At 39.1% G+C, this 25,246-nt stretch overlaps 1 protein-coding gene across 2 annotated transcripts; it reads right to left on the reverse strand.

Moving 5' to 3' along the window:
• Positions 1 to 778: 778 nt before the first annotated feature.
• On the reverse strand, positions 779 to 20,944 carry mfsd6b (major facilitator superfamily domain containing 6b). Of its 2 annotated transcripts, XR_003402752.3 has the most exons (8): positions 20,672 to 20,943; positions 16,936 to 18,349; positions 8,423 to 8,520; positions 6,092 to 6,253; positions 4,840 to 4,938; positions 4,448 to 4,752; positions 4,170 to 4,243; positions 2,084 to 2,221 (listed from the first exon to the last, which is right to left on the reverse strand). XR_003402752.3 is itself a non-coding variant. In XM_026913171.3 (7 exons), the coding sequence occupies exons 2-7, from the start codon at positions 18,345 to 18,347 to the stop codon at positions 1,805 to 1,807; spliced, it is 2,493 nt and encodes an 830-aa protein (XP_026768972.3). In that variant the 5' UTR covers positions 18,348 to 18,349; positions 20,672 to 20,944; the 3' UTR covers positions 779 to 1,804. The 2 variants fall into 2 exon arrangements, 1 of the variants encoding a protein (XP_026768972.3); XM_026913171.3 differs by lacking the exon at positions 4,170 to 4,243 and having other exon boundaries at positions 779 to 2,221; positions 20,672 to 20,944.
• Positions 20,945 to 25,246: the final 4,302 nt, after the last annotated feature.

Here is a 25,246-nt window from a genome sequence, read left to right on the forward strand (position 1 = left end):
GTTGGTGTGTTAATGGTGAGTGTTGGTGATGGTGTGGGTGTTGGCAATGGTGTTGAAGGTGTGAGTGTTGGTGTTGGCGATGGTGTTGATGGTGTGAGTGTTGGTGTTAATGGTGAGTGTTGGTGATGGTGTTGGTGTGAGTGTTGTTGTTGGCGATGGTGTTCATGGTGTGACTGTTGGTGTTAATGGTGAGTGTTGGTGATGGTGTTGATGATGGTGTGAATGTTGGTGTTGGCGATGGTGTTGATGGTGTGAGTGTTGGTGTTAATGGTGAGTGTTGGTGATGGTGTTGATGGTGTTGGCGATGGTGTTGGCGATGGTGTTGATGGTGTGAGTGTTGGTGTTAATGGTGAGTGTTGGTGATGGTGTTAATGGTGAGTGTTGTCGATGGTGTTGGCGATGGTGTTGATGGTGTGAGTGTTGGCGATGGCGTTGGCGATGGTGTTGATGGTGTGAATGTTGGTGTTGGCGATGGTGTTGATGGTGTGAGTGTTGGTGTTAATGGTGAGTGTTGGCAATGGTGTTGGCGATGGTGTTGATGGTGTGAATGTTGGTGTTGGCAATGGTGTTGATGGTGTGAATGTTGGTGTTAATGGTGAGTGTTGGTGATGGTGTTGATGGTGTGAGTGTTGGTGTTAATGGTGAGTGTTGGTGATGGTGTTGATGGTGTGAGTGTTGGTGTTAATGGTGAGTGTTGGTGATGGTGTTGATGGTGTTGGAGATGGTGTCGATGGTGTGATGAAAGTAATGCAGATGAAATAAAGACTGGTGTATCTTTGGTGATGAGGAGGCTGTTTGTCTTCGCTGTAGATTCAGAGGAAGAAAATGAAGACAGTTTGAGCTGTTTATTATTTTTATTTGCAGCATTTGGATGATTAAACATTTTCCATTCACCATATTTTAACCACTTTGTCCTCCATGTTTGTTTGTTTGTTTGTTTTTTTCGCTTGCCCCTGACTAGCAAGTGTCGCTTGTAGTTTGTCTCTTGCGGATGTGCAGCGTGACTGGGTGTGGCTTGTCCAGCATTTTAAAAAAAAGTTAGAATAAGAAACAGTAGTGGCTGCGAGATAGCTATCCATACCTTGTAATGCTAACTAGTTAAATTAAATAACCCGCTAATCACTCAGTAGGAAAATCGGTTGTTACGCACCAGGCTTCATACTAGCTTCGTTCTCAGATTAGATTAGCAGAGCGAGCTAACTGAACTAGCTGTGTACACTCACCAGAGACACCGATGATCTCTGCTACTTCCTTCTGAGCTTCTTCGTAATATTTCTATACAAATTTAATGACAGGATGTACATGACGAAACCACGGTTATAAGTTATTCTTCCATTTTTGTGCATCAAACAGTAAACAGGAATTGATCTCTGGTTAAAATTGTGAATGGGGAACCGAAGAAACTAAAGAAATATCTAAATTTAAATGTCACGCTGCTGATTTCTTGTCGCTGAAATGGCGGCTGCTCACATGTTGCTCATACAAAATGAACGATCACCTGTGTCTTTGCGAACGCTGGATAACGTAAAACACACGCTGTTGGTTGACGTCAAGTGTGAAAGCAGCCTCATAAAGCCAGTGTGTGTGGAGAAGGATGTGTCGTCCTGCTGTGGCGCGAGACGATGAATACAGCAGAGTTTAACGTTTTCTGGGTGTCGTAATGTATAAACCCTGGCCTGGCAGTGCTAATCGCATTTACTGCATGAACAGACATCAGCGTTCAGTCCAGACCTTCGTACAGTACACGATATTTACATTCTAAAGTAGTTTATAAAGCAGTTCTTCTGTTGTTTAACTCCAGAGGTCATGGAGCAGGAGGATTTTGAGGTGAGTCTGGTGTGTGTGCTGGCTCTGGCTCTTTGTCGGGAATCTTCTGTGGATCTTCTGATGATTCTCCTGAGTCTGTGTGATGAGAGACGGGCTGATCAGACACTGGGTGATCAGACACTGGGTGATTGGAGACAGGCTGATCAGACACTGGGTGATTGGAGACAGGCTGATCAGACACTGGGTGATCGGAGACGGGGTGATCAGAGATGGGCTGATGGGAGACGGGGTGATCAGAGATGGGCTGATGGGAGACGGGGTGATCAGAGACGGGGTGATCAGAGACGGGGTGATCAGGAGGATCAGGTGAATAGATCTGCTCTGGAGCACTGGTGAAAGGACCTGGAGGAGGTTCTCCAGCAGATGGCGCTGCAGACACCTGCTCACTGCTCTCCTACAAACACAGAGACAGGAAGGAGTCAAACAAGGACACATCCTGGACGAGTATAAATAACATGATCAGTGGAGATTTTTCAGAAGCCAGCGAAACAGTGTTTATAATGGGTGTGTGACATCGTAGTGGATTTTTGTCATCTCAGGGTCGTCGGCTTTGCATTATCGAATTTTTTGTGTCCTACATTTAGCTCTGAGGCCATCTGGGATAAACTTGAATTATACAGTATTTGCAGCATTATTACATACAGACCAGTGTGAATATTCAATTTAATCAATAATCGCAGAGACTAAAGCGCAACTAGAACAAGCAGAAAGTAAACCCAAAACAGAGTCAAGTGCAAAAGTTTTCACTCCCCCATGGTTTTTGAATGTAAGAAACAATAGTATCGCTTCATTTTACAATTTATCTACAAGAAAATAAAACTCCATAATGAGGACAACTAAATGTAGATCCTGGAACAAGACCAGAATCCAACATAATGATCCTCTCAGCCTCCAGATTTGGAAATTATATACACTTATTACACAGGTCAGGGATTGCATCGTCCCTTAAGCACTTCATGTTACCATACAGTATTAACAAATTCCATAAACAGTCCACGCTGTTCATATGCTTTTTGGTGTTTTTCAAACGTAATATGTTCATATCATTTGCTTATTTGTGTCATGAATGAGCAAAATTGTAAAACTTGCAAATCCTGGATGATTTATATCATCTGCTGGAAATGAATTTAAAAAAGTGATCATGAAAAAACGAAGAATTCGACCACTTAAACCCCTAGTGTGTGTTTTACATTTGTTGCTTTTGTTCTAAACAGTAATAAGACAATAAGAATAAGAAGTAAGGGAAAAAAGATCCAGTGTAAGCGCTACATAATTATTAGTGGCTCATATATTTTTAACCGACTGAACAGGGAACGGTCCCGCCTTCTTGTTTTCTATTGGCTCACAAAACCAAGGTTTACATTTTCAATTTTCACCTGTATATATTTGTTGAGAAAGTAAAAGTAACTGCATCCATCCCCTCGTGAGAACTGGCTTTGGCTTAGTGATGTAGCAAGGGGCTACGGCGAAACTGTAAAAATAGTGTCACCTCTGCTAGGGGGTACAAATTTTTGCACTTGACTGGAGTTCATGGTGAAAATTACATTAAGAGAAAACTATATAGCATCAAATATTATAGTTGGTACCTACATTAATTTACACCACAGCATTGATGAATTCAGGATTCTGATTGGTCAGAAGGTGTTGATTAATTTTCTAGAACAGCAGCTCTGACAGTAGCGCAGGTTTATATTAATGCGCTCGCTCTAATACGTTATTGTTTCTATAGCAACAGCTCATTCACACGCACACGTACGGCAGGCGCCTCACATAATACACGAATTTAAAAATTGTGATTATGGTGGAGGAGATGTTTATTTAACATTTATGGAAGGAGTCTCCAGTGTCAGTGCTTTGCAGCAGTCAGAGGTAAAGCTGTAACTAAGTTTTCTGAGGAACTGTAACATGACAAGCTGCATTTTTTTGTCTTCTTAACGTGAAAAGAGAAAAAAAAAGAGGCTGGTGAGAGAACGACTGTTTATAGCTGCTATAACATAAGTGAGAACAGGAACTAACTTGTTTCACACAGCATTAAATGTAACTACAAATGGATAAAAAAAAAGTATGACGTGTGATTCTTTACAATTAAAAACTGTAATCGTTGACAAATTGCTGTGGTGTAAGAGGAATAAAACGGTTCAGGACGTGCTGTTATTGGAAACTAATCAACTGTCTGATAGTAACAGTGACTCCGCTTCATCACACCACGCTGACGTTGATTATTTTCCTTTAACAGCAGGACAAAAAGTGTTTTTTTTTTTCTTTACATATACGATTCCTAAGAAAGAGAGATAACACCAACTGAAAACCAGAAAGCCAGGAAGAAAAGAAAAAGATCTCACCTTTAATCTGAGCAGAGAGAAAGCATGAATGGAAAAAGGAAAGAGTTGAAAGGTCACTCTCACATTTCTTGAAACTGGTTAAACAGGAAAAAAAAAAGATAAGTGACAGGTACAGATCATTAGTTCGCTGCTGAAAAGAACAAATTAGTGAAATGGAGAAGCAGAAAACCAGAATTTTTGATTCAATAAAGGTTTTTTTTACTTTCTGTATTATATGTATAGATTTTAATATTATTAATAATGTTATTATTGCTGTTGTTGTTGCCTATAGGACGCACCCCCTGTGGGCGGGGCTCCTCTGCTGGACGGTTGCTCCTGCTGGTGGACACCATGTCTTTGAGCTGGTAAAGGGCGTAGGACATGGCGACCCAGGGGGAAGTGGACACCACCCACGCCGGCTTGCTCACATCCTCCTGCTCTTCCTGGAACTTGCTCTTCTTTGCAGCAGGAGCTGCGGCGGTGTTGGTGTCGGGGTTCGTCTCGACCCTCGTCTCCGGTTGCCTCTGGTTCTGCACCAAGTCGATGGTGGCGATGGGAACAGGACTGGAAGGTACCGGAATGTTCTCAGCAAGCATCGGGTCTCCTGTGAGAAACACGTGGGTGGTGTTTTATCATCCTGTATTACAGGCCGGATGGATTTGAGAATAAAGCGCACATAAAGCGTACTTACGCCTGTCATCGCTCGGCCCGATGAGGCTCTGGATGAGGGCGAAGATTAGCAGGATGATGAGAGACGCCATTCCTAAACCTCTGAACGTTTCAGCCGCACCTACACACACACACACACACACACGGAAAAAATGAAACAAAGCAGAATTTATAACCATCTATAATACTGTGTTTATTATTTATCATTATTTATTATTTATCATTATTTTCATGCAAACAGAATCTTTAATTTTTTTATTCCTTGATTTACAACTACATATCAAATTGACATTTTATTCTACGCTTTAAAACTTAATGCAATTATGAATTATTCAGTTTTAAATTAATCTAAAATTTAAATTAAATTTCAGATTTAAGATTATCCAGCGCACAGTCATTACTATAAACTTCAATGCTGATAGACTGCAATGGTGCCCATTAAAGTAAATAAATAATTAAAATTTAAATAAAATAATTTGGAGTCACTTAAAAATAAATAAAAATTAAAATTAAATAAAATTTTCCACATTAGATTAATTTAAATCTGAATTAATTAATTTTTTAAAAAAAGCCTACAGAAAGAAATTGTGGAGTATAAATTCAGCTTTAAAACTTCATACGCAAATTAACTAATTATGTAACTGGCTAATTAAAAAAAGAATGAATTAACTATTTAACATATGTTAAGTTTTAAAGATAAATTAGATCAAGCAGTACTGATTGATGGATTGATTCATAATAATTGTAATTGATTGATTAGTAATAATTGGTCTGATTGAACTTTTAAATTTAAACAAGGCGTTAAAACTTAAAGTCATAAAAATTAAATATTCCATATTAAAATAAATGTAAAATATATTTCTTTACATGCTAACATTATACATATTATAAAGATTATTATTATTATTATTATTATCATTATTATTATTATTATTATTACGTGTTTCAGTAGCCATTAAAGGTGCAGTAAGTGTTTCTAGAGGTGTATTATTCATTCAATTTTGATAGAAAGGTTCAGCAGGAAAATATGTACTTCACAGTATTGGCTACTTTCTTTATTTCAGTGTTTGTTTTTACATTTTTCCAGCCCAGAAATAAGCCCCACCCCCTGACAGAACATTGTGGATGTTTTCAGTTGTAATTCCCCTCACAGACAAACCGCTCCTTTAACTCGGACACACTCCCCTCACAGTGACTTTAGCCACATGACGCCTGGTGTCATTCCTGAGAAATATCACGGGTGTGTTTCATGGTTGCATTTTCTCTTGTCATACCAAAGAAGTTGACGAACACTCCTCCGATCATGGCGCCACAGCCACGCCCCAGCCCCAGATGGAGGCCCTGCAGGATTCCCTGCGCAGACGTCCTCAGGGCCGGAGGAACCGCCGCGCTCATGTACGAGATACACGCCGCCCACACGGACGCATGGGTCAGACCTGCGGGACAACAACGTCATTAACATAAAGATCCTGTGCGGAGGGTTGAGTTCAGCTGATTTACACAGTACAGATAGAGAAGATAAACACACACAGGTATGATACGTGTAAAAGGCAAACACTGGTATGAAAGGTCAATATTAAACGCAAACACCTATGGGAGGGGTGTATATATGTATATATATATATATATATATATATATATATATGAGCAAATATGTATAGGAGAACCTGAAGATTAGTTCAAATTTAAATTAAACATACAATGTGCTTTTACATTATTAAACAATACATTAAATTAGCATTAGCACATTTAAGCTGAATCTGTTTCCAGTTGAAAATAAGTTATATATATATATATATATATATATATATATATATATATATATATATATATATATATATATATATATATGTGTGTGTGTGTGTGTGTGTGTGTGTGTGTGTGTGTGTGTATATATAGATTTTTTAGGAAATTCAAAGATTAAAGATAGTTTTACAATTCATTTATACAGTAGTGTTTTTATGAATAATGGATAATGTTGTTCATCTTAAAATTTGTGTGTTTTTTTTTTATTTATTTATTTAATTATTTATTTATTTTGCATCTGATATCATTGCATTTATTTTTTAGGAATTAATCTTGGATACAAAATGTTTAATGGTGAGATTATCTATGGCTTAATAATATAATTTTTAAAATATTTTTCAATTGATTCTTTTCACTGATTTTCCCTTAAAAGAAACAGGAAACTAGGAGTTCATGCGAGATCACGTTCAGAAATGTGGTCATGAATGAACCCCTCTGTGTTGTGCTGTTGTAGGAAAACAATCAGTGATGGTGTGGTGTGATGAAGCGGAGTTACTGTTACCACGCTGAAGCTGATTATTTTCCTATAACAGCACGTCCCCGAGTGTTTTATTCCTTGTATACTACAACGATTACAATTTTTTATTTATTAAAAAACGTCATACTTTCCATCCATTTATACTTGCATTTAAACAAGTTAGTTTCACTTATGTTACGTATCTCAGTCATTCCCTCACCAGCCTCTCTTTTATCTCTCTCTTCAAGTTAATAAGACAAAAACACGCAGCTTATCGTGTTACCGAGAAACCGCAAAGAAGCGTAAACTCCTCTGTGCTGAAGATGTCGGAAAACTTAAAGTTACAGCTTTACCTCTAACACCGGAGACTCCTTCCATACACATTAAATAAATCCTTACTTTCAATGTTTTTTAATCTGTTTATGTGCCGTACAAATCCCTGTGAATGAGCTGTTACTATGGAAACGATAACGTATTAGAACAAGCGCATTGATATAAACCTGTGATTTGCAGCTGCACTACTGTCAGAGAAAATTAATCAACACAAGTACTGTGTTTTTAACAATACTGTTGTGGTGAATAGGTGAATACTACTGAAATGCCATCTGTACAAACAAGCTGCTTTGTATTGGTCTTTATTTACTGTCTTAACTGGAACCAAGTGTAAATAATGACGTGCGTTCTCTGTCTAAGAGTCAGAGTTTTTATGTAACGGTGAGAAGATGCCTTTCAATTGTTAAAATGGCGTGATAGGGTGTGACTTTGGGCTCAGAGTAAACAGATTATTACCAAAATTAGACTTTTGTGGCCAAACCCACGTAGGAAAATGAACCTGACCCGGCTGCTGAGTGTGCGATGTGAGAGCCAGGGAAACCAGCTTGTTTACTGTCAACATACTTCTGAGGACAGTCACGGAAAAAGCTGCCAAACCTGCCTGATGCTAACCCTGCCGTGGGATAGATAATACCATGTGGGCCTGTTAAAGGTGGAGTTAATGCTTTTCCAGCTTTAATAAGCTTATTATTATTATTACTGGAACTTAATAATAAGTCAGAGCATTGATTATACCTTTAATGCAGTTTGAATGCAATTTCACAAATCCCAGTATAAACCTTCTGTAAATGTCATATACTCATAATGCCGTGTTCTCTAACTACACCCAGTTAGCTGCGTTAAAAAGGGCGTGCTGCAGGAAACAATGCGCCTGAGCCGCAAGTCAAACAGCTGATTCATGGCCTGAGCTGAACTCACAGCCGGACAGGCCTCCAGTCCAAACACTTCCTGGTAGATAAATCAACCGGACGCCTGAGTGCAGCAGATTAACAAACCTCATGTCTCTCACCTTGAAGGACCTCCATGGGCAGGACTACCCAAGCGTTCTGCAGGTAGGAGATGTACAGGTAGCGTGCGGTGTTACAGGCCAACCCGATATACAGGACTCTGCAGGACAACAGAGAAAAGGCATGAAAAGTGTTCGTTACAATAACAAACACCACCCATTTTCTATCACAAACACAAAGACTGGTTCACACTAAATGTCATACAGCTTGAAACCAGGCCAAAAATAGCTGAGAACGTAAAACCCTGCGTCACTAACGTGAAATCTGATTAAAAATGTCTTAGAAGATAAAAATTACGCCATAATGTCTTAACGGGGTAAAACCTGCCCAACCATTTCATCGAAGATAAAACCAGGCTAAAAATGTCTTCATTGGGGAAAACAGATCAAAAAAACTCTTAGAAGAAAAAAACCCAGGCCAAAAATGTCTTAATATTGTGAAACCAGGACAAAAAATATTTCAATAAGATAAAACCAGGCTAAAAATGTCTTCACAGGGTGAAACCAGGACAAAACAAAGATGAAACCTGAGTGAAAAAGTCTTAGAAGATAAAATCAGGTTAAAAATATCTTAATATGGTGAAACCAGGCCTAACTGTCTTGAAAGATAAAACCAGGGTGAAAATGTCTTAGATAAAAACTGATCAGAAAAATGTCTTAATACAGTGAATCCAGGTCAAAACTATCTTGGAAGATAAAACTAGGCCAAAATGTCTTAATAGGACAAAACAAGGCCAAAATGTCAGAAAATAAAACCAGGTCTAAAATTTCTGAATATGGTGAAACCAAGCAGAAGTGTCTCAGTATGATGAAAACAGACAAAAATGTCTGAGAAGATAAAACCAGCCCACAAAAATTCTTAAGAACGTTAAACCAGGCCAAAAAGGTTTGAATAATTCACTGATCATGAAATGTAACGACATTTTCCCGAAACAAACGAAACAAAGGATGTCAGAACCAGGCAGTTGGACAACTTTTTTTTGTGCACTCACTTTGTAAAGGTCATTATATAAGAGTGTGGTGATATTTGAGTGTTTGCAACAAAAGACACCGCAAGAGGAAATGACTGTGGTCTCGTACACAGTGTTAGACACACTCTGGTCCTGTGTCCTCTGATCAGTGTGTGTGTGTGTGTGTGTGTGTGTGTGTGTGTGTGTGTGTGTGTCAACATTAAAGCTTTGGTAACAATAACCAGCTTTTTAACTACAGTGATAACTAACTAGCTAAAATTAACCTGATGACATGGTTCCTGAGGGACGTGACAGAAAAGCGTTCATCCTCTTGACCTGGAATCGTGAGCTTCAATGCTGCCAGCGCCTGTCAATCATACAGACACTAACCAATCACAGGCGCCTGTGAGTTCATGTACAGTACTGTGCAAAAGTCTGAGGCATCTTTTTGTTAGTACATGATGCTTATTTTATGACTTCTACATGATGGAGTCAGTACAACAACATTTTAGATTCCAAACATTACTTATTTTTTACTTATATTTGTATTAACACCAACACATTTTATACTCAGAGAGGATCTGAGGGAAGATGACAGAGTTTCTTTAAAATGAAAGTTACATTTTGTACCTTATGTCTATCATTTGCACAAAAATATATATAAGTATAATAAGTATAATGTACACTATATTACCAAAAGTATTTGGTCACCTGCCTTGACTCACATATGAACTTAAGTGCCATCCCATTCCTAACCCATAGGGTTCAATATGATGTCGGTCCACCTTTTGCAGCTATTACAGCTTCAACTCTTCTGGGAAGGCTGTCCACAAGGTTGAGGAGTGTGTTTATAGGAATTTTTGACCGTTCTTCCAAAAGCGCATTGGTGAGGTCACACACTGATGTTGGTCGAGAAGGCCTGGCTCTCAGTCTCCGCTCTAATTCATCCCAAAGGTGTTCTATCAGGTTCAGGTCAGGACTCTGTGCAGGCCAGTCAAGTTCCTCCACACCAGACTCTGTCATCCATGTCTTTATGGACCTTGCTTTGTGCACTGGTGCACAGTCATGTTGGAAGAGGAAGGGGCCCGCTCCAAACTGTTCCCACAAGGTTGGGAGCATGGAATTGTCCAAAATGTTTTGGTATCCTGAAGCATTCAAAGTTCCTTTCACTGGAACTAAGGGGCCAAGCCCAACTCCTGAAAAACAACCCCACACCATAATTCCTCCTCCACCAAATTTCACACTCGGCACAATGCAGTCAGAAATGTACCGTTCTCCTGGCAACCTCCAAACCCAGACTCGTCCATCAGATTGCCAGATGGAAAAGCGTGATTCATCACTCCAGAGAACGCGTGTCCACTGCTCTAGAGTCCAGTGGCGGCGTGCTTTACACCACTGCATCCGACGCTTTGCATTGCACTTGGTGATGTGTGGCTTGGATGCAGCTGCTCGGCCATGGAAACCCATTCCATGAAGCTCTCTGCGTACTGTACTTGGGCTAATCTGAAGGTCACATGAAGTTTGGAGCTCTGTAGCAATTGACTGTGAAGAAAGTCGACGACCTCTTTGCACTATGCGCTTCAGCATCCGCTGACCCCTCTCCGTCAGTTTACGTGGCCTACCACTTCATGGCTGAGTTGCTGTTGTTCCCAAACTCTTCCATTTTGTTATGATAAAGCTGACAGTTGACTGTGGAATATTTAGGAGCGAGGAAATTTCACGACTGGATTTGTTGCACAGGTGGCATCCTATGACAGTTCCACGCTGGAATTCACTGAGCTCCTGAGAGCGGCCCATTCTTTCACAAATGTTTGTAAAAACAGTCTGCATGTGTAAGTGCTTGATTTTATACACCTGTGGCCAGGCCAAGTGATTAGGACACCTGATTCTGATCATTTGGATGGGTGACCGAATACTTTTGGTAATATAGTGTATATACACTGTTTAATATCTGTCAGCTTAAATTTATTTAATTTCTGAAATAAACCTAACATTCCTGATAATGAAATACTTCAGCATTTTTCAGTCTAATCTCTCTTCACAGCATCTGTAGCATACGTGTGATTAGATTTTAAAATATCTGACTAAAGATTTTTCACAAAAAGATGCATTTGTGCTTAAACGTTTATTGCTGCCCCGACTGCTGCCCTTAGACTTCCAGTAAAAGTGAGTCTTCGCTTAAAAAAAAATAAATAAAAGGTTTCTATTATTTTCTCAGTGCAGGGAAATGTGTTGAAATTCATCTCCATGGTAATCACTTTTCCACACACTACAACATGAGTTTAGGTTGAAAAAGCACCAGAGTTTTCCTTTAACCACCATAAATGATGTTAAAAACAGAGGAAAATCCTTCCTGTGTGCCAGCGGCGTCACATGATCCGCCAAATACAACATGCAAACGTAGCCGTGATGTGACGTGCATGGAGATGCCCACGCAAATCAGGAGTCTACTACACATGACCTCGTCTCAGTCGCCGGCTTCCGTTCGCTTTATGAGCACTGGATCGATCCAGGAGAGCAGGACATCAGCTGGATCGATGGCTAAATGCACAGAGCTGAGCTGTACATCTGGTTAGCTAATGGGAGAGATCGGGTTACACAGACCCTGGGGTCCCGTTAGCACACAGCTCTGAAATCAGACTGCTAAACACAGAAAGGAGTGCCGAGAAGCAGTGCTCAGATCACACACTCTGATCAAACCGGTTCTATAATATTAAATACAATACAACCGCCAGCTGCGATCTGCGGGGTCCAAGCACCATCTAAAAATAACATTCACGCTGACTAGTTCTTGCCAAGTTACACAGAACAAGAGGAATATACTGTATATGAACATTCTGTTCAAGTTTTGTGCGATTGGCATGCTCTAATAAATCATTTCAATATGAATCATAATATGTGTATAAGTAGCAATCACCGGGTCCAAGCACCAGTGTTCATTCAATGAAAATATCCCCGAGTGCCTGTACAATCCAGTCATTCCCACTTGTGTTTAGAGATAGACAGAGACACTAAAACTCTACATCAGCGTGTTGGGATTGGACGCATGACACTACAGGACATTAGGAGACAAATTTAGTCACAAACTGGCACCAGTTTTCCCTTTCACATGGACGTCAGCAAAAAAATTCAGTTTTGCGTAGAATGCAAATCAGTAAATGAGCCTGAATAGTTTGAATAGGTGAGTACTCGTTCCTTAGGTTAGTTATTAGCAATTAGTTTCTCTGTTATTAGTGATTAGTTTCTCTGTTTTCCTTTTCTGCCTACTCCCCATATAAGTGCATCACACAGGCAGGGAAATGAGTCTGATTCAGGGATGCATATACACTCTGACATCGTCTTGGATCAATACTTATAAAGTAGCACATTATTTAGATCACGTGACCATCTTCCTGGAATTTATCTGCATTTGGCTGAACCCCAAATGACTCACAGTTTGAACGTAATGTGCACTAAATAGGGTAGAAACCATTTCTCCACCATTTCTCCACACTATCTAGTGCACTATATGTTCCAACTCTGAGTCATTTGGGGTTCACCTGAATGCAAATAGCTTCTGGGAAGACGATCATGAGCTCTAAATCATGTACTACTTTACAATTATTGGTCAGAAACATCAGACATGAGTATGTCAGTATGAATCCCTGAATCTGAGTCAATCTACGACAAAAACTACACTGGATAAAATATTGATTTTATTATTATTATTGTTGCTGCTAACCCCTAAACAGCTATAAGTTTGGGGGACTGAAGTGGGACACACAAGATGTACACCTACAACTGTTATTTTTTTATTTTAACCTTATTTTACTTCTGTCATTATTGCACAACTACTGAAAAAAGTGACTCTTACTCTAAGTTCACTCTAGCAAAAGACAAAGTGGCAGCATGACTGTTCATCTTCTACACACACACTCGACAGGGAACCGCAAATTCAAGACGACATTTGAATTGAGATTTTCTGAAGTCTGTGCAAATAAGATGTGATGTGATAAAAAATGACAAATCCAAACAAACGGCTCAAATGATTCCTCGGACCAATCTTATGGGGCGTGTGGTCCGACGTTTCCTCAGTTCCCCATTCACAGCTTCAGTTCTTACCTGCGATGAGTTCCCATTTACTATCTAATGCACAAAAATGGAAGAAAAATCTTAATCCTGTCATATACGATCTCTCATTAAATGTGTAGAGAGACGTTACAAAGAAAAGTAAAACTTGGAAGGAAGTAGCAGAGATCGTAGGTGCCTCTGGTGAGTGTATGCAGCTAGTACAGTTAGCTTGCTTTCTAATCTAATCTAATCTGAGAACGAAGCAAGTACGAGGCCAAGCACATTGTTTAATTAGTGTTTAACGAGTTAGTTTTAAAAGCTATATGTAGCTACTACTGCTACTACTAACATAAAAACGTGTTGGACAGGCCACGCCCACAACAACAACAGTAACTTGCTACAAGCCCCTAAGACACAAATTACAAGTGACACGAGAGTTGTACGTCTTCTTAAAGTCTTAAAGTGTCTACTTTCTATGAGCCATTAATCACTACTGTGGAGTGTGACATCACAAATAAATTCCCAAAACAGGCGGAAATTTCATTTTTTTGGCTTCTGGTAAAGAGTTTAACACCTTATCACGTCTGTGCCAATCATCTCGAACTCTATTAATTAATTCGTTCTCGTAATTATAGCCTTCAGGCTGCTTCATAATGATGTCACTTCGGAAATACTGTACAGCAGACGGAGGATGTGTGTTTAAAACTGTTCACCTTCACCTTCACCTCCACCACCACCAACTCTCTCTGTCTCTCTCTCTCTCTCTCTCTCCACTGTTTGCTCGTGCCCTTTACTCTACAGCTGGTAAACAGCCAAGTCAGCCGCAGTGATGCCAGTTCACCACTAAAGTCAACAAACTGGCAGCACAGATGCTTTCACTTCCTCAGCGCTGTGGCACAGGAACTACCTATGAGTAACAAGGTGTTGGGTTTCAATTTGCCTGCTGAACAAGTGCTCAGTGAATCAGAAACAAGTGTGAATGTTAAAAAGAAATCATGATTTGGATACAGCTCTAAAGTTTACAGAGAGTTGAACAGAGAATTAGACTCATTAAACAGTTCAAGATGTGCTGATCAGGGTTTTATTTTACTTAATGCAAGATAATCAACGACTAAAATCTTAAACTCGGATCAGGTACCTGGAGTTTGGATTAATTCTGATCTTCCACCATGAAGGATTTGCCAAAAAAGTACACTTTTCTCCTTTTTTTGTGAAAACTATCAACGCGAATATTCACTGACACGCTATCTAGTTCTCGCCAGAAATAACATCTTAAGTAAAAGTGTTACAGATAACTTTTATCTAATACGTAATGGCATTATGGAAATTTAAGCCTCCTCAGATGACAGATGAATATAAATCTGAGTTTAGAATAATGAATATATAATATTTTCATTATTTTAAACCTATTTCCAGACATTTTTACTCATTTCAGCCTTGTTTATATAAAACTATATCTATGTGAAAAAAATAAAAATGTCTAAAAATAGATTTGAGCTCAAAATATATCATTTTATATATTATAATCATATATTTTTGTATACATTTTCATGACAGATGCCAATATTTATGGACAGCAGTGCCGATAAGTGCTGGAGATATTAGAGCAAAATATTCGCTGATCACACCAGCTATTTCAGAATTAATAACAGAATTATGGAAATACAAATAGTTTTTTTTAATTTTTTTTAAATATACACTGCTTTCTCCTGAACTGTTCTGTTTTTTAGCATCATTTTTCTGCACCAGAGCTAACGCAGAGGATTCTGGGATACAATAAACAATAATTATATATAATAGAATATATATAATACATAAAAAAACAAGCAAACAGAATATATTTTAAATCTCAAGCTCTAATGAACACAGGCGTACAGTGAGGAGTGTGTGTGGCATGTCACACTGATCTCTCAGATTCCTGAGAACGCTGAAAAATGAGCTTGAGATTGAACGCTGGCTCAGTTTCACACTGGAGATTAGCAGAAACAGGAAGTAGTTCATGCAAGGACATGACACGGCGACGATGACTTTCAAAACCCGCTCTCGGCGCTCACACATCATCATAATACAGCAAAAAAACAACTGTATGTGTAAAGCGTTATAGCTTCCTTGCACTGGCTAATGCAAATGTGTGAAGGCTTACACACACACACACACACACACACACAGGAAGCTACTATACACAGGTCTAAGTCATTACCACATTCAGTTTCATGCTGTCATGTTCAAACTGAAATCAGTTTATACAACTTCAAATCAATGATCATTATTTTCTACAGTGGTATAAACAATACAGAAAAAAAAAACAGAAAATACTCATCAATCTGTGCGTTTATTAGTCCTAAAATAATAACTACTCCATTGTTTGTTACTCACAGCAATATGTAGCTGACTGTATGCTAAAATCAAACATTTTTCTACCATGTTGTTTCTTTCTGTCTGTTCTTGTCGACTTTAAAGGAGCGCTAATACACTTAGCAACTAAAACAGTGACTGAAAGTGGATGGCCACCAGTTAGCATCACCAGCTAGGTGTCTGTGATGCGCAAAAAAATCGTATCATATCATATAATATCACGATATTTTCATGATGCGTGATATTTAGGCTTCATAATGCATGAGCATGTCGTCGCAGTGGACGATATGCAGGAAATAAAACACTCCGTGTCATGCTGTTATAGGAAAATAATCAATGACACGGTGGTGTGATGAAGCGTTGTGTTACTGTTACCACCTTCAAGTTGATTATTTTCCTGTAACAGAAGATCCTGAAGTGTTTTATTTCCCTTATACCACAGCAATTTGATATAAAAGTTTTTATCCATTCACAGTTACATTTAATGCTGTGGAACATCCATAAAACTAGTTAGTTCCTGTTCTCACTTATGTTACAGCAGCTATAAACAGTCGCTCCCTCACCAGCCTCTCTTTTCTCTCTCTCTTGTCTCTCAGCTTGTCATGTTACTGTGAAAGTGCAAAGTGAAGATGATTGCGCTGGCGCTGGAGACTTTTTCCATAGATGTTAAACAAACATCAGCAGTACACGTCCCTGTGAATGAGCTGTTACTATAGAAACAATAACGTATTAGAACAAGTACATTAATATAAACCTGAGCTACTGTCTTAGCTGCTGTTATAGAAAATTAATCAACATCAACACCTTCTACCCAATCAGAATCCTGTCTTAAACAAAGCTTTCGCAAACATTATTACTTCACAAATCTTTAGAACTCAAACTTTTTTAAACTTTATGTTTCTATACCGACCCTTTCTACATCATGTATGCGTTATTATTTTTTTTTTACATTACTCACTCCTAGCTGGTCGTGTATGTAAAGATAACTGGTGGCCATCTACACTTAGTTTCAGTCAAAGCATTAGCATTTTTTTTTGACAAAAGACAAACAAGTGGTCAAAAAATGGACTTCAGTAACAACCAATGGACTTGATCAGTGTTATAAAAAGTACTGACAATATCCACAATACTCTCAGGAAAGAGTTTTGTGAGTGAATTTACCTGATGTGGCCGACGAGTTCGATGAGTTTGTGGCTGAGGAAGTAGGCGGTGAGCTCGGAGGCGTGGCTGAGCACAGAGCACACCCCAAACAGCGTGGTGGTCCCTTTCAGGTCCTCCAGATGCCAGTACAGGAACGTGAACACAAACCCGTAACCAAAGCCCATGAACCAGGCCACGAAGAGCACGGAGCCGTAACGGATCCCGCACAGCAGACGGATCATTTCCTTGAACGGAAACCGGGGGTGGTTGTTAGAGCTGGGACACACCGGGACTTCCTCCATGCTGGACTCAGATGTGTTCTGGACCACATGAGGGATCTCCACCTGCTGCTTCACATCCAGTTCTGATGGATCAGACCCAGACCTGGAGTCAAAGTGGAACTGCGTCGCAATAATAAGTGCTAGAGTCATCAGCACGCCGAAGACGATGAAGGCGATCTGGTAGTTCTTGTAGTCCGGCAGGATGCAGCCGGCCCCCTGGATGATCAGGGTGATGTGTGTGTGGTCAATCCAGATGCCTACAGATAACATGGCTACACCCCAACCTAGCGAACCCCACATCCTTTGGAGGCCGTATCGGTCGCGCTGCCTTCCCAGGTACTGCAGGGTCACAGTGTCGACGATGGTCACCGCCGGCGCACTGAAGAACTCTCCGATGATGATCACCACCAGGATCACGAGGAAGATGGTGTCCACTTGGCTTTTATTGTAAATGATAGTGTACTGTTCAGGCGTAGCTGTAGTGGAGAGTGACGTGTTTGTGTTTTCGCTTCTTACAAATCGAGTGAGAGGGCTATAATCCCCAGACAAAGTCTGAAACGTTGATGGCATGCCGATCAAATCCCCTACGAGGTATCGACGGTTTCTGGTGCGGTTTCCGGAGGAACTTGGGGTTGTTAAGTTTTCCGATCCGTTCATTGTGCAAGTCATGTCTGCTGGCTTGACGAAGCCGATGCCGCAGTTGAACACCACCCAGCAGAAAACGGAGAACAGCAGGACAGCCTTGCCCTTGTTGAAGCGGTCAGCTACTATACCCCAAAATGGCGCGCTGCAGAACTCGATGAAGTAGCGGATCCCCACCAGGAGGCCGCCCTGGCTCGGCGTCATGCCCAGCTGCTTGTAGTAGACAGCCAGGAGGGGGTGCAGGGAACCGTATGCGGCATAGAAGAAGAAGTAGAAGATCTTGGAGATCAGAAGGCGTTCGTCTATTCTCAGGCAGATCCGCTCCAGGCAGTCTGTACTGGAAGAGGATGGAGGGGGTGGCGAGTCGACGGAGGTAGATGATGGTGTTTGACTGGGTGGAGTGCTGTTTGCTGTCCCCAATGACAGGGTATTAAACGGCTCGGCCAGGACATATCTCCTCTTCTGTTCCTCCTCATCGTCAGTCAGGATGGCCGTACGATCGCTCGCCATCTCTGAGACAAGAAAATACAACTCATAACTCAAGCGCTCCTGAAATATAATGCTTAATTAGTTCTAGGACACCAGCGTGACTAGCGAGAATGAGATCATATTTGTTATAAGCAGAGTTATGCTGTGGTGAGACTTCTGTGGAAAGACGCTGTGGAAGATTACATCACTGTTACAGTGCGAAAATAAATACAGCCACCTGACCTGTGGCTAGAAATGGATTTTGAAAAAATGACAAACGGCCTTCACACCGCCCTGTGTGTTTAAAGCAGCAGCAGCACATCCAGAGATATTAACACTGAGTGTTTTGACTACATGATAAACTCATGGGTTAACCCCCCTCTCTCTCTCTCTCTCTCTCTCTCTCTCTCTCTCTGTCTCTGTCTGTCTCTCTTTTTTTTTTTTTGAAAATTGTCTTTATTCTGCCTCAAGAGAAGTTTATCTACAGAACAGACACTTTTCTAATAATAATATGTTTTAAAAAATGCATCAGCTTTACAGTTTGAGAGCACTCCAATACGCCAGGGTGGGAAGGTTGTGTTTGACATCCTGTGTAAATATACAATCTCACCACACCCAGAGCTATATTATTGTGGGCAGATGATGTATCTTTGATTGTATTATGTCTAACACACACACACACACACACAATTTCCTGCATAGGATTCATAAATCATCTCTTGTATTCTTTTTTTTTTTTTTTTTTTACAGATTTTTTTTGTTTTTACATTTTTTCATCCTTTTCAGTTTTTTTTTTTTTTTGGTAAAAAACAAAAGCATCATTGAATTAACTTTTAAATGTTTCCTTTTTTAAATGCAACACTGCTGTTTTGCTCGCATTTTGTCAGTAAATCTATATATACACTCACTGTCCACTTTTATTGTATAGGAACATCTGCAGACCTTCTCATTTATGCAGTTATCCAATCGGCCAATCATGTGGCAGCAGCAAATGCATAAAATCATGCAGATGCAGGTCAAGAGCTTCAGTTAACGTTCACATCAAAGATCAGAATGAGGAAAAAGTGTGATCTCTGTGACTTTAACCGTGACATGGTTGTTGGTACCAGATGGGCTGGTTTGAGTATTTCAGAAACTGCTGATCTCCTGGGATTTTCACACACAGCAGTCTCTAGAGTTTACTCAGAATGATGCGAAAAACAAAAAACATCCTGTGTCTTTTGGCATGTGAAGCTCCAGCCAAGGATCTGCAGCTGAAACACCTTGTTGATGAGGGAGATCAGAGGAGAATGATCAGACTGATCTGAGCTGACAGGAAGTCTATAGTAACTCAAATAATCACTCTGTACAACCGTGGTGAGCAGAAAAGCATCTCAGAACACACAACACATCAAACCTTGAGGTGGATGAGCTACAACAGCAGAAGACCACATCAGGTTCCTCTCCTGTCAGACAAGAACAAGAATCTGACGCTATCATGAGCACAGACTCACTGAAACTGGACAGCTGAAGACTGGAAAAAGACCAGGTGAATTTTTTTCCCCTAATATTCAACTGTAAAGTTTCGGTGAGTCTGATGTTTGTCGTGAACATGAACTGAAGCTCTTGACCTGGACCTGCATGATTTTTTTTTTGCATTGATTGACTGATTGGATAACTGAATGAATGTGAAGGTGCGCATGTGTTCCTAATAAAGTGGAGAGTGAGTGTAATTATATATATATATTAGTTTTACTGACAAAATGCCAGAAGTGTTGCATTGAAAAAAAAAGGTGAACAATTGAAAGTTAATTCGATGAACCTTTTATTTATTAGCAGTAGAAATACACTGAAAAGATTAAAAAATGTAAAACAACAACAACAAAAATCTGTAAAGAACATAAGAGAAGATTTATTAATCCTAAGCGGGAAATTCCAGGGAAAAATGTAAATAGTCGTATGCAATAAGCTGCTGGTTTTATATATATATATATATATATATATATATATATTTATATATATATATTAAAAAGAATCACAATATCAGCGATATCTGAGAAAAGTGTATTGTGATGTGATTCATCACAAAATCGATTTAGATCATCACATCGCCCAGCCCTATGATTCATGATGTATGATGTATGATGTAAAAAGCCTCATTTGGATAGACAAGTCAGGAAACAGGATTGAACTTGAACCCCACAGCTTTGGAAACATCCCTGCTTGATCAGAGAGAAGATACTCTTCATAAGAATCCATATTACTGTGTAACTCCTGAAGGTTACATGATCATCCTGCATGTTTGAAATGTTTAATCCTGTCTCATGAAACAAACCACACACTCAATGACACCAGAATGACAGCAAAGCTCTGCTCTCTGAACTCACCTCTGTGTTATTCCTCTGAAGTTCCAGCTAAAGATCTCCTCTGAGCAACAAAATAATAAACTCCTTCATCCATCATGGGTCTCAGCGCGTGCGCACAGGGTACACCCACGTCCTAAACATCTCCAGCTCGCCCGGGATCAGGGGATAATGTAAACAAAAAGGACAAAAACTCAGTATAGATGTGTCACAGAGAGAGAGAGAGAGAGAGAGAGAGAGAGAGAGAGAGAGAGAGGTTATTATGGGCAGCAGCTGGCAGAGCAGCGCCACCGCCGAACACATGACGTCTGCGCCTCACCTGCGCCGCCTCTGATTGGTCGAGCGCACCAGGGAGGGTCGAAGCTGATTGGCTGGAGCTTCACATGCCTTGTAATTGTGTAATTATGAAGAAGTGCGGCTCCTGAAATTCACTCTGGGTGTGTCTCAGGTCAGTTGAATAGAGTGATTTGTGATATGAGTCACTGTTTCTAGAAAAGAGAAAAGCAAAGAAAGACAAAGAGAGATATTTTATTTGTGGAGGAATTTATTCCAACATAAGATGTTACTAAGAGACCGAGAGATGACTGGTGTATTTATAAGTGTTTTCCGCCACCTAGTGGTCAATTTGACTCATTGTTGAGCTTTTATTCCTGAACTTGCTGAACCTTTCATCAATACATTAGTGTCCATTATTTATAAATGACTTGTTATTAATTTTTTGAGGTTTGGATTAAACCCAGTCAATTCAAAAATATTTCCTGTCATTTGTATTTACACTTATATTTCTACACTTACATCTCTATTTTATTTCACACTTTACTGTCAGTGTAAGGTTGGTAAAATTTTGTGCATCTTATCTTACTGAAAAGGGTAACATAACTAATGTAATGTAATATAATGTAACTATAATAACTCAATAATAAATCTAACTTTGATAATAGTGGGTTGTGATTTTCACTGCTGTAAAAATACAGTTCTGTGCAGAAGTCTTAGGCACATGCAAAGAAATGCTGTAGAGCAAAGAAGCCTTCAAAAATAATGAAATTAAATGTTTCTACATTAAAATAAACACTATAAAGAGCAGTAAACAGTAATAAATGAAACAAAGTCAATATTTGGTGTGACGATCCTTTGCTTTAAAAAATAAAAACAGTATCTCAGGTACAGTGTGTGCAGTTTTCTAAGGAAATGAGCTGGAAGTGTTACTGAGCATCTTGCAGAAGCAGCCACAGTTCTTCTGGAGACTTTGACTGTCGACTCGCTTCTTATTTCTGCAGCGAAACCCAGCAGCCTTCATTCTGTTTTTATCTGCAAAGTGTCTCTTATGGAATCTGCTGCTTTCTTTACTGACATACAAACATTTTTCTGTAACATTTCATTTTGTGCTGGAAAACTAATGTTTGGAATCTAAAATGTTTTTGTACTGAATCAATAATGTAGAAGATTTTTATATATATATAAAAATCATGAACCCCTCTTTCAGAGCCACTGATCTAGCTGAAACAGGACAACAGACCAAAGGTATATAGGTATGTCCGGTCTAATGTGTGCCGTTATATCAATTGAAGTCATTCAATATATATAATAAAATCACATTAAATTAGCTTCAAAGATTTGTTAAATGTTAAAATAAACCATATTAAATAATCCTGTTGATAAATGAATATAAGTGTAATGTAAATATCTCACAAACACAATAATAATAATAAGAAGAAGAACAACAACCATTATTATTATTATTATTATTATTACTATTGTTGTTGTTGTTGTTGCTATCCTACTACTAAACACACACCATTGCTGAAGAAAAATTCATTCTTGACTATTATTGCTATTTAATACACTGGGTTTGGCACAAACCACAGAAAGACACGCTGCAGTATAATTACCAGCCCAAACTATTTCACCCTGGCCAATATAATTAAACTAAACTCACAGCCTAGATTACTAGCCTACTGAAACTAACCCTGCCCTGATGCAGATTATTTTATATTATACTGTAGACCAACAAAAGAGCAACAAAAATAACTGAAAAATACAATTTAAAGAGCATGAAGTTGACGTAGCTTTGGCTGTCTTTGTATTTTAATCGAATGTAATCAGACTAAAGCATTATGTAACCTCATTTTTGAAAATAGATTTAAAAGTAAAATTTATTTAAAAATTTTTCTTAATTTATTTATATAAAAAACACATTCATAGCTGTCCTGTCTTGACGAAACAACAACAAAACAAAAACAACAACAACAACAATAATAATAATAATAATAATTATTATTATTAAAGCTGCAAGCAGCATTTTCTTGGGCCAAGCACCCAGACTTTTGGGAAGATTAAATCTTTTGGGAACTTTTGGGAACATTAAGTCTTTTGGGAACTTTTGGGAACATTAAGTCGAGGTCCTGAAGATCAAGTCTCATGACAATATGCAAATGACTTACTGAGATACACCCTCACATCCTTTTTTTTGCATTTGCCAACACTTTAAAGGAAAACGGGTTTGAATATCAAAATTCCTTTGATTACTTTTGTTCAGACAGGACTCAAGATGATGTGAGCCAAATGTGATGAAGATTGGACAAAATTTGGAGTAGGAGGAGCAAAAATGGCAGTTAGATGTTAGCTCTTTCGGCAAGTTATTGTAACTTTTGACCAGTGGGTGACGCTGTCACAAAATCTGTTGCATAGCCTCAGGTCATGATCATGGTCCTGAAGATGCCTACCAAGTTTTGTGTCAGTGTGCAAGGTCGTTGATGAGATACAGCCTCACTTCCTGTTGGTGGCTTTGTTGTCAGATTTGTTGGCACATTACGGGCAAACTGTTTGGATTATCAATATTCTTTTGATAACTTTTGTCCAGGTTGGTCTGAAGATGATGTATGCCAAATTTGCTGTTGATTGTACATAATTTGTAGGAAGAGTAGCGAAAAAAGTTTCTGACAAAATCCAAGATGGTCAACAGGAAGTACATTTGAATTTCAGATGCTGGTGTGCGTTCACTTCAGCATACTCCAGGGAATTACAGGAAAAAAGAACTTTGAAGTTAGCACCAAATCTTCAAATGATACAAGGAAAAAAATGAAAGTTGTCACAGTTCTTGACCACAAGGTGGCGCAGTCATGAAAATGCTTGGGTACATTTAAAGCGTGGTCTTATATATATTATGAATATATGTCGGCACGCTCTGTGCTGACCTTGTGATATCTTTTGTTCTTCTTCTATTTTGTTCTAATAAACATGTTTAGAGTACGTACGCTCCGTGAAACACGTCAACCGCCACTTCTGTTCTCTGCTGACGCCTTTGTCTGACGCCTTTGTTTCTGCAGATGTTGTATATAGATAACTATAAATACTCCCTGTCTGCCTCAGTGAACTTTGAAGAGCTTTGCTACTCAAACATTGACTTTGTGTGTTTCTCTGGCACTCTTTTCCCTGGATTCTAAGTGAACTCAGGAAAATCTGTCAGTCCTGAAGATACTTATCAACTTTTGTGATGATACGTAGATGCATTGCTGAGAAACACCCTCACTTCCTGGTTTTTTGCATTTGCCAGCGCATTACAAGAGAACAGTTTTGAATATCAAAATTCCTTTGACAACTTTTGTTCAGACAGATCTCAAGTTGATGTGAGCCAAACTTGGTGAAGATTGGACATTTGGAGGCAAAAATGGCACCTTTGATCTGAAGCTAGGACTTTTAAATATTAGATCTCTTACATCTAAAGTGCTTATTGTTAATGAGACTATTACTGATCAGGAATTTAGTGTACTATGTTTAAAAGAATTGTGGATTAAACCAAATAAGTATGTAGCATTAAATGAAGCTAGTCCTCCTGAATACAGTTATATACATCAGCCCCGTCTAACTGGCAGAGGAGGAGGTGTCGCAGTTATTTATAATCTAGACGTCACACAAAAACCTAGTCATAAATTCAACACGTCTGAAGTTCTTTATACCAACATAACATACATAGCCACAAAAAAATAAAAAGCCACAAAAATTCTGCTATATAAATTCAGGGCCATATTCTTAATTCCTTTGTGAATTTGCATCTTAAACCTGGTTGTTTCTTTAGACAAAGCGTTAATTGTTGGAGAATTTCATATTCAGTTTGAAAACCCAGAAGACCCTCTGAGAACAGCAGTTGTGTCCATTTCTAGATTCAGTATCAGTTAATCTACACTCTTGATCTAACACTAGCTTTCAGATTAAATATAGAAAACATAGTCACATTTCCTGAAAGTCTGAGAGCCTGAAACTCTCAGATCATTATCTCATCTCATTTAAAACGTGTCTTAACATTTGCACCTTGCCATGTTACCACGTCAAACGTACATTCACGTCAGCTACTGCACAGAGTTTTATCACAACCATGACTGGATCACTGTCTGATCCCGAAGAACTTGATCAGGTGACTGAATGCTTAGAGTCAACCTTCTGCTACATGCTAGGTAAGGTAGCTCTGCTTAAAAGAAATATAATTAGAGAGAAAATCTAGCATCCTGGTATAATGATCACACACACACACCTTAAAAAATAGCGTCAAACTAAATTGGTAGTATTTCAAACAGCATGGAAGGAGAGACTCCTGTGCTATAG

This window comes from Pangasianodon hypophthalmus, chromosome 5, assembly GCF_027358585.1.
Source record: "Pangasianodon hypophthalmus isolate fPanHyp1 chromosome 5, fPanHyp1.pri, whole genome shotgun sequence".
Classification (NCBI taxonomy): domain Eukaryota; kingdom Metazoa; phylum Chordata; class Actinopteri; order Siluriformes; family Pangasiidae; genus Pangasianodon; species Pangasianodon hypophthalmus.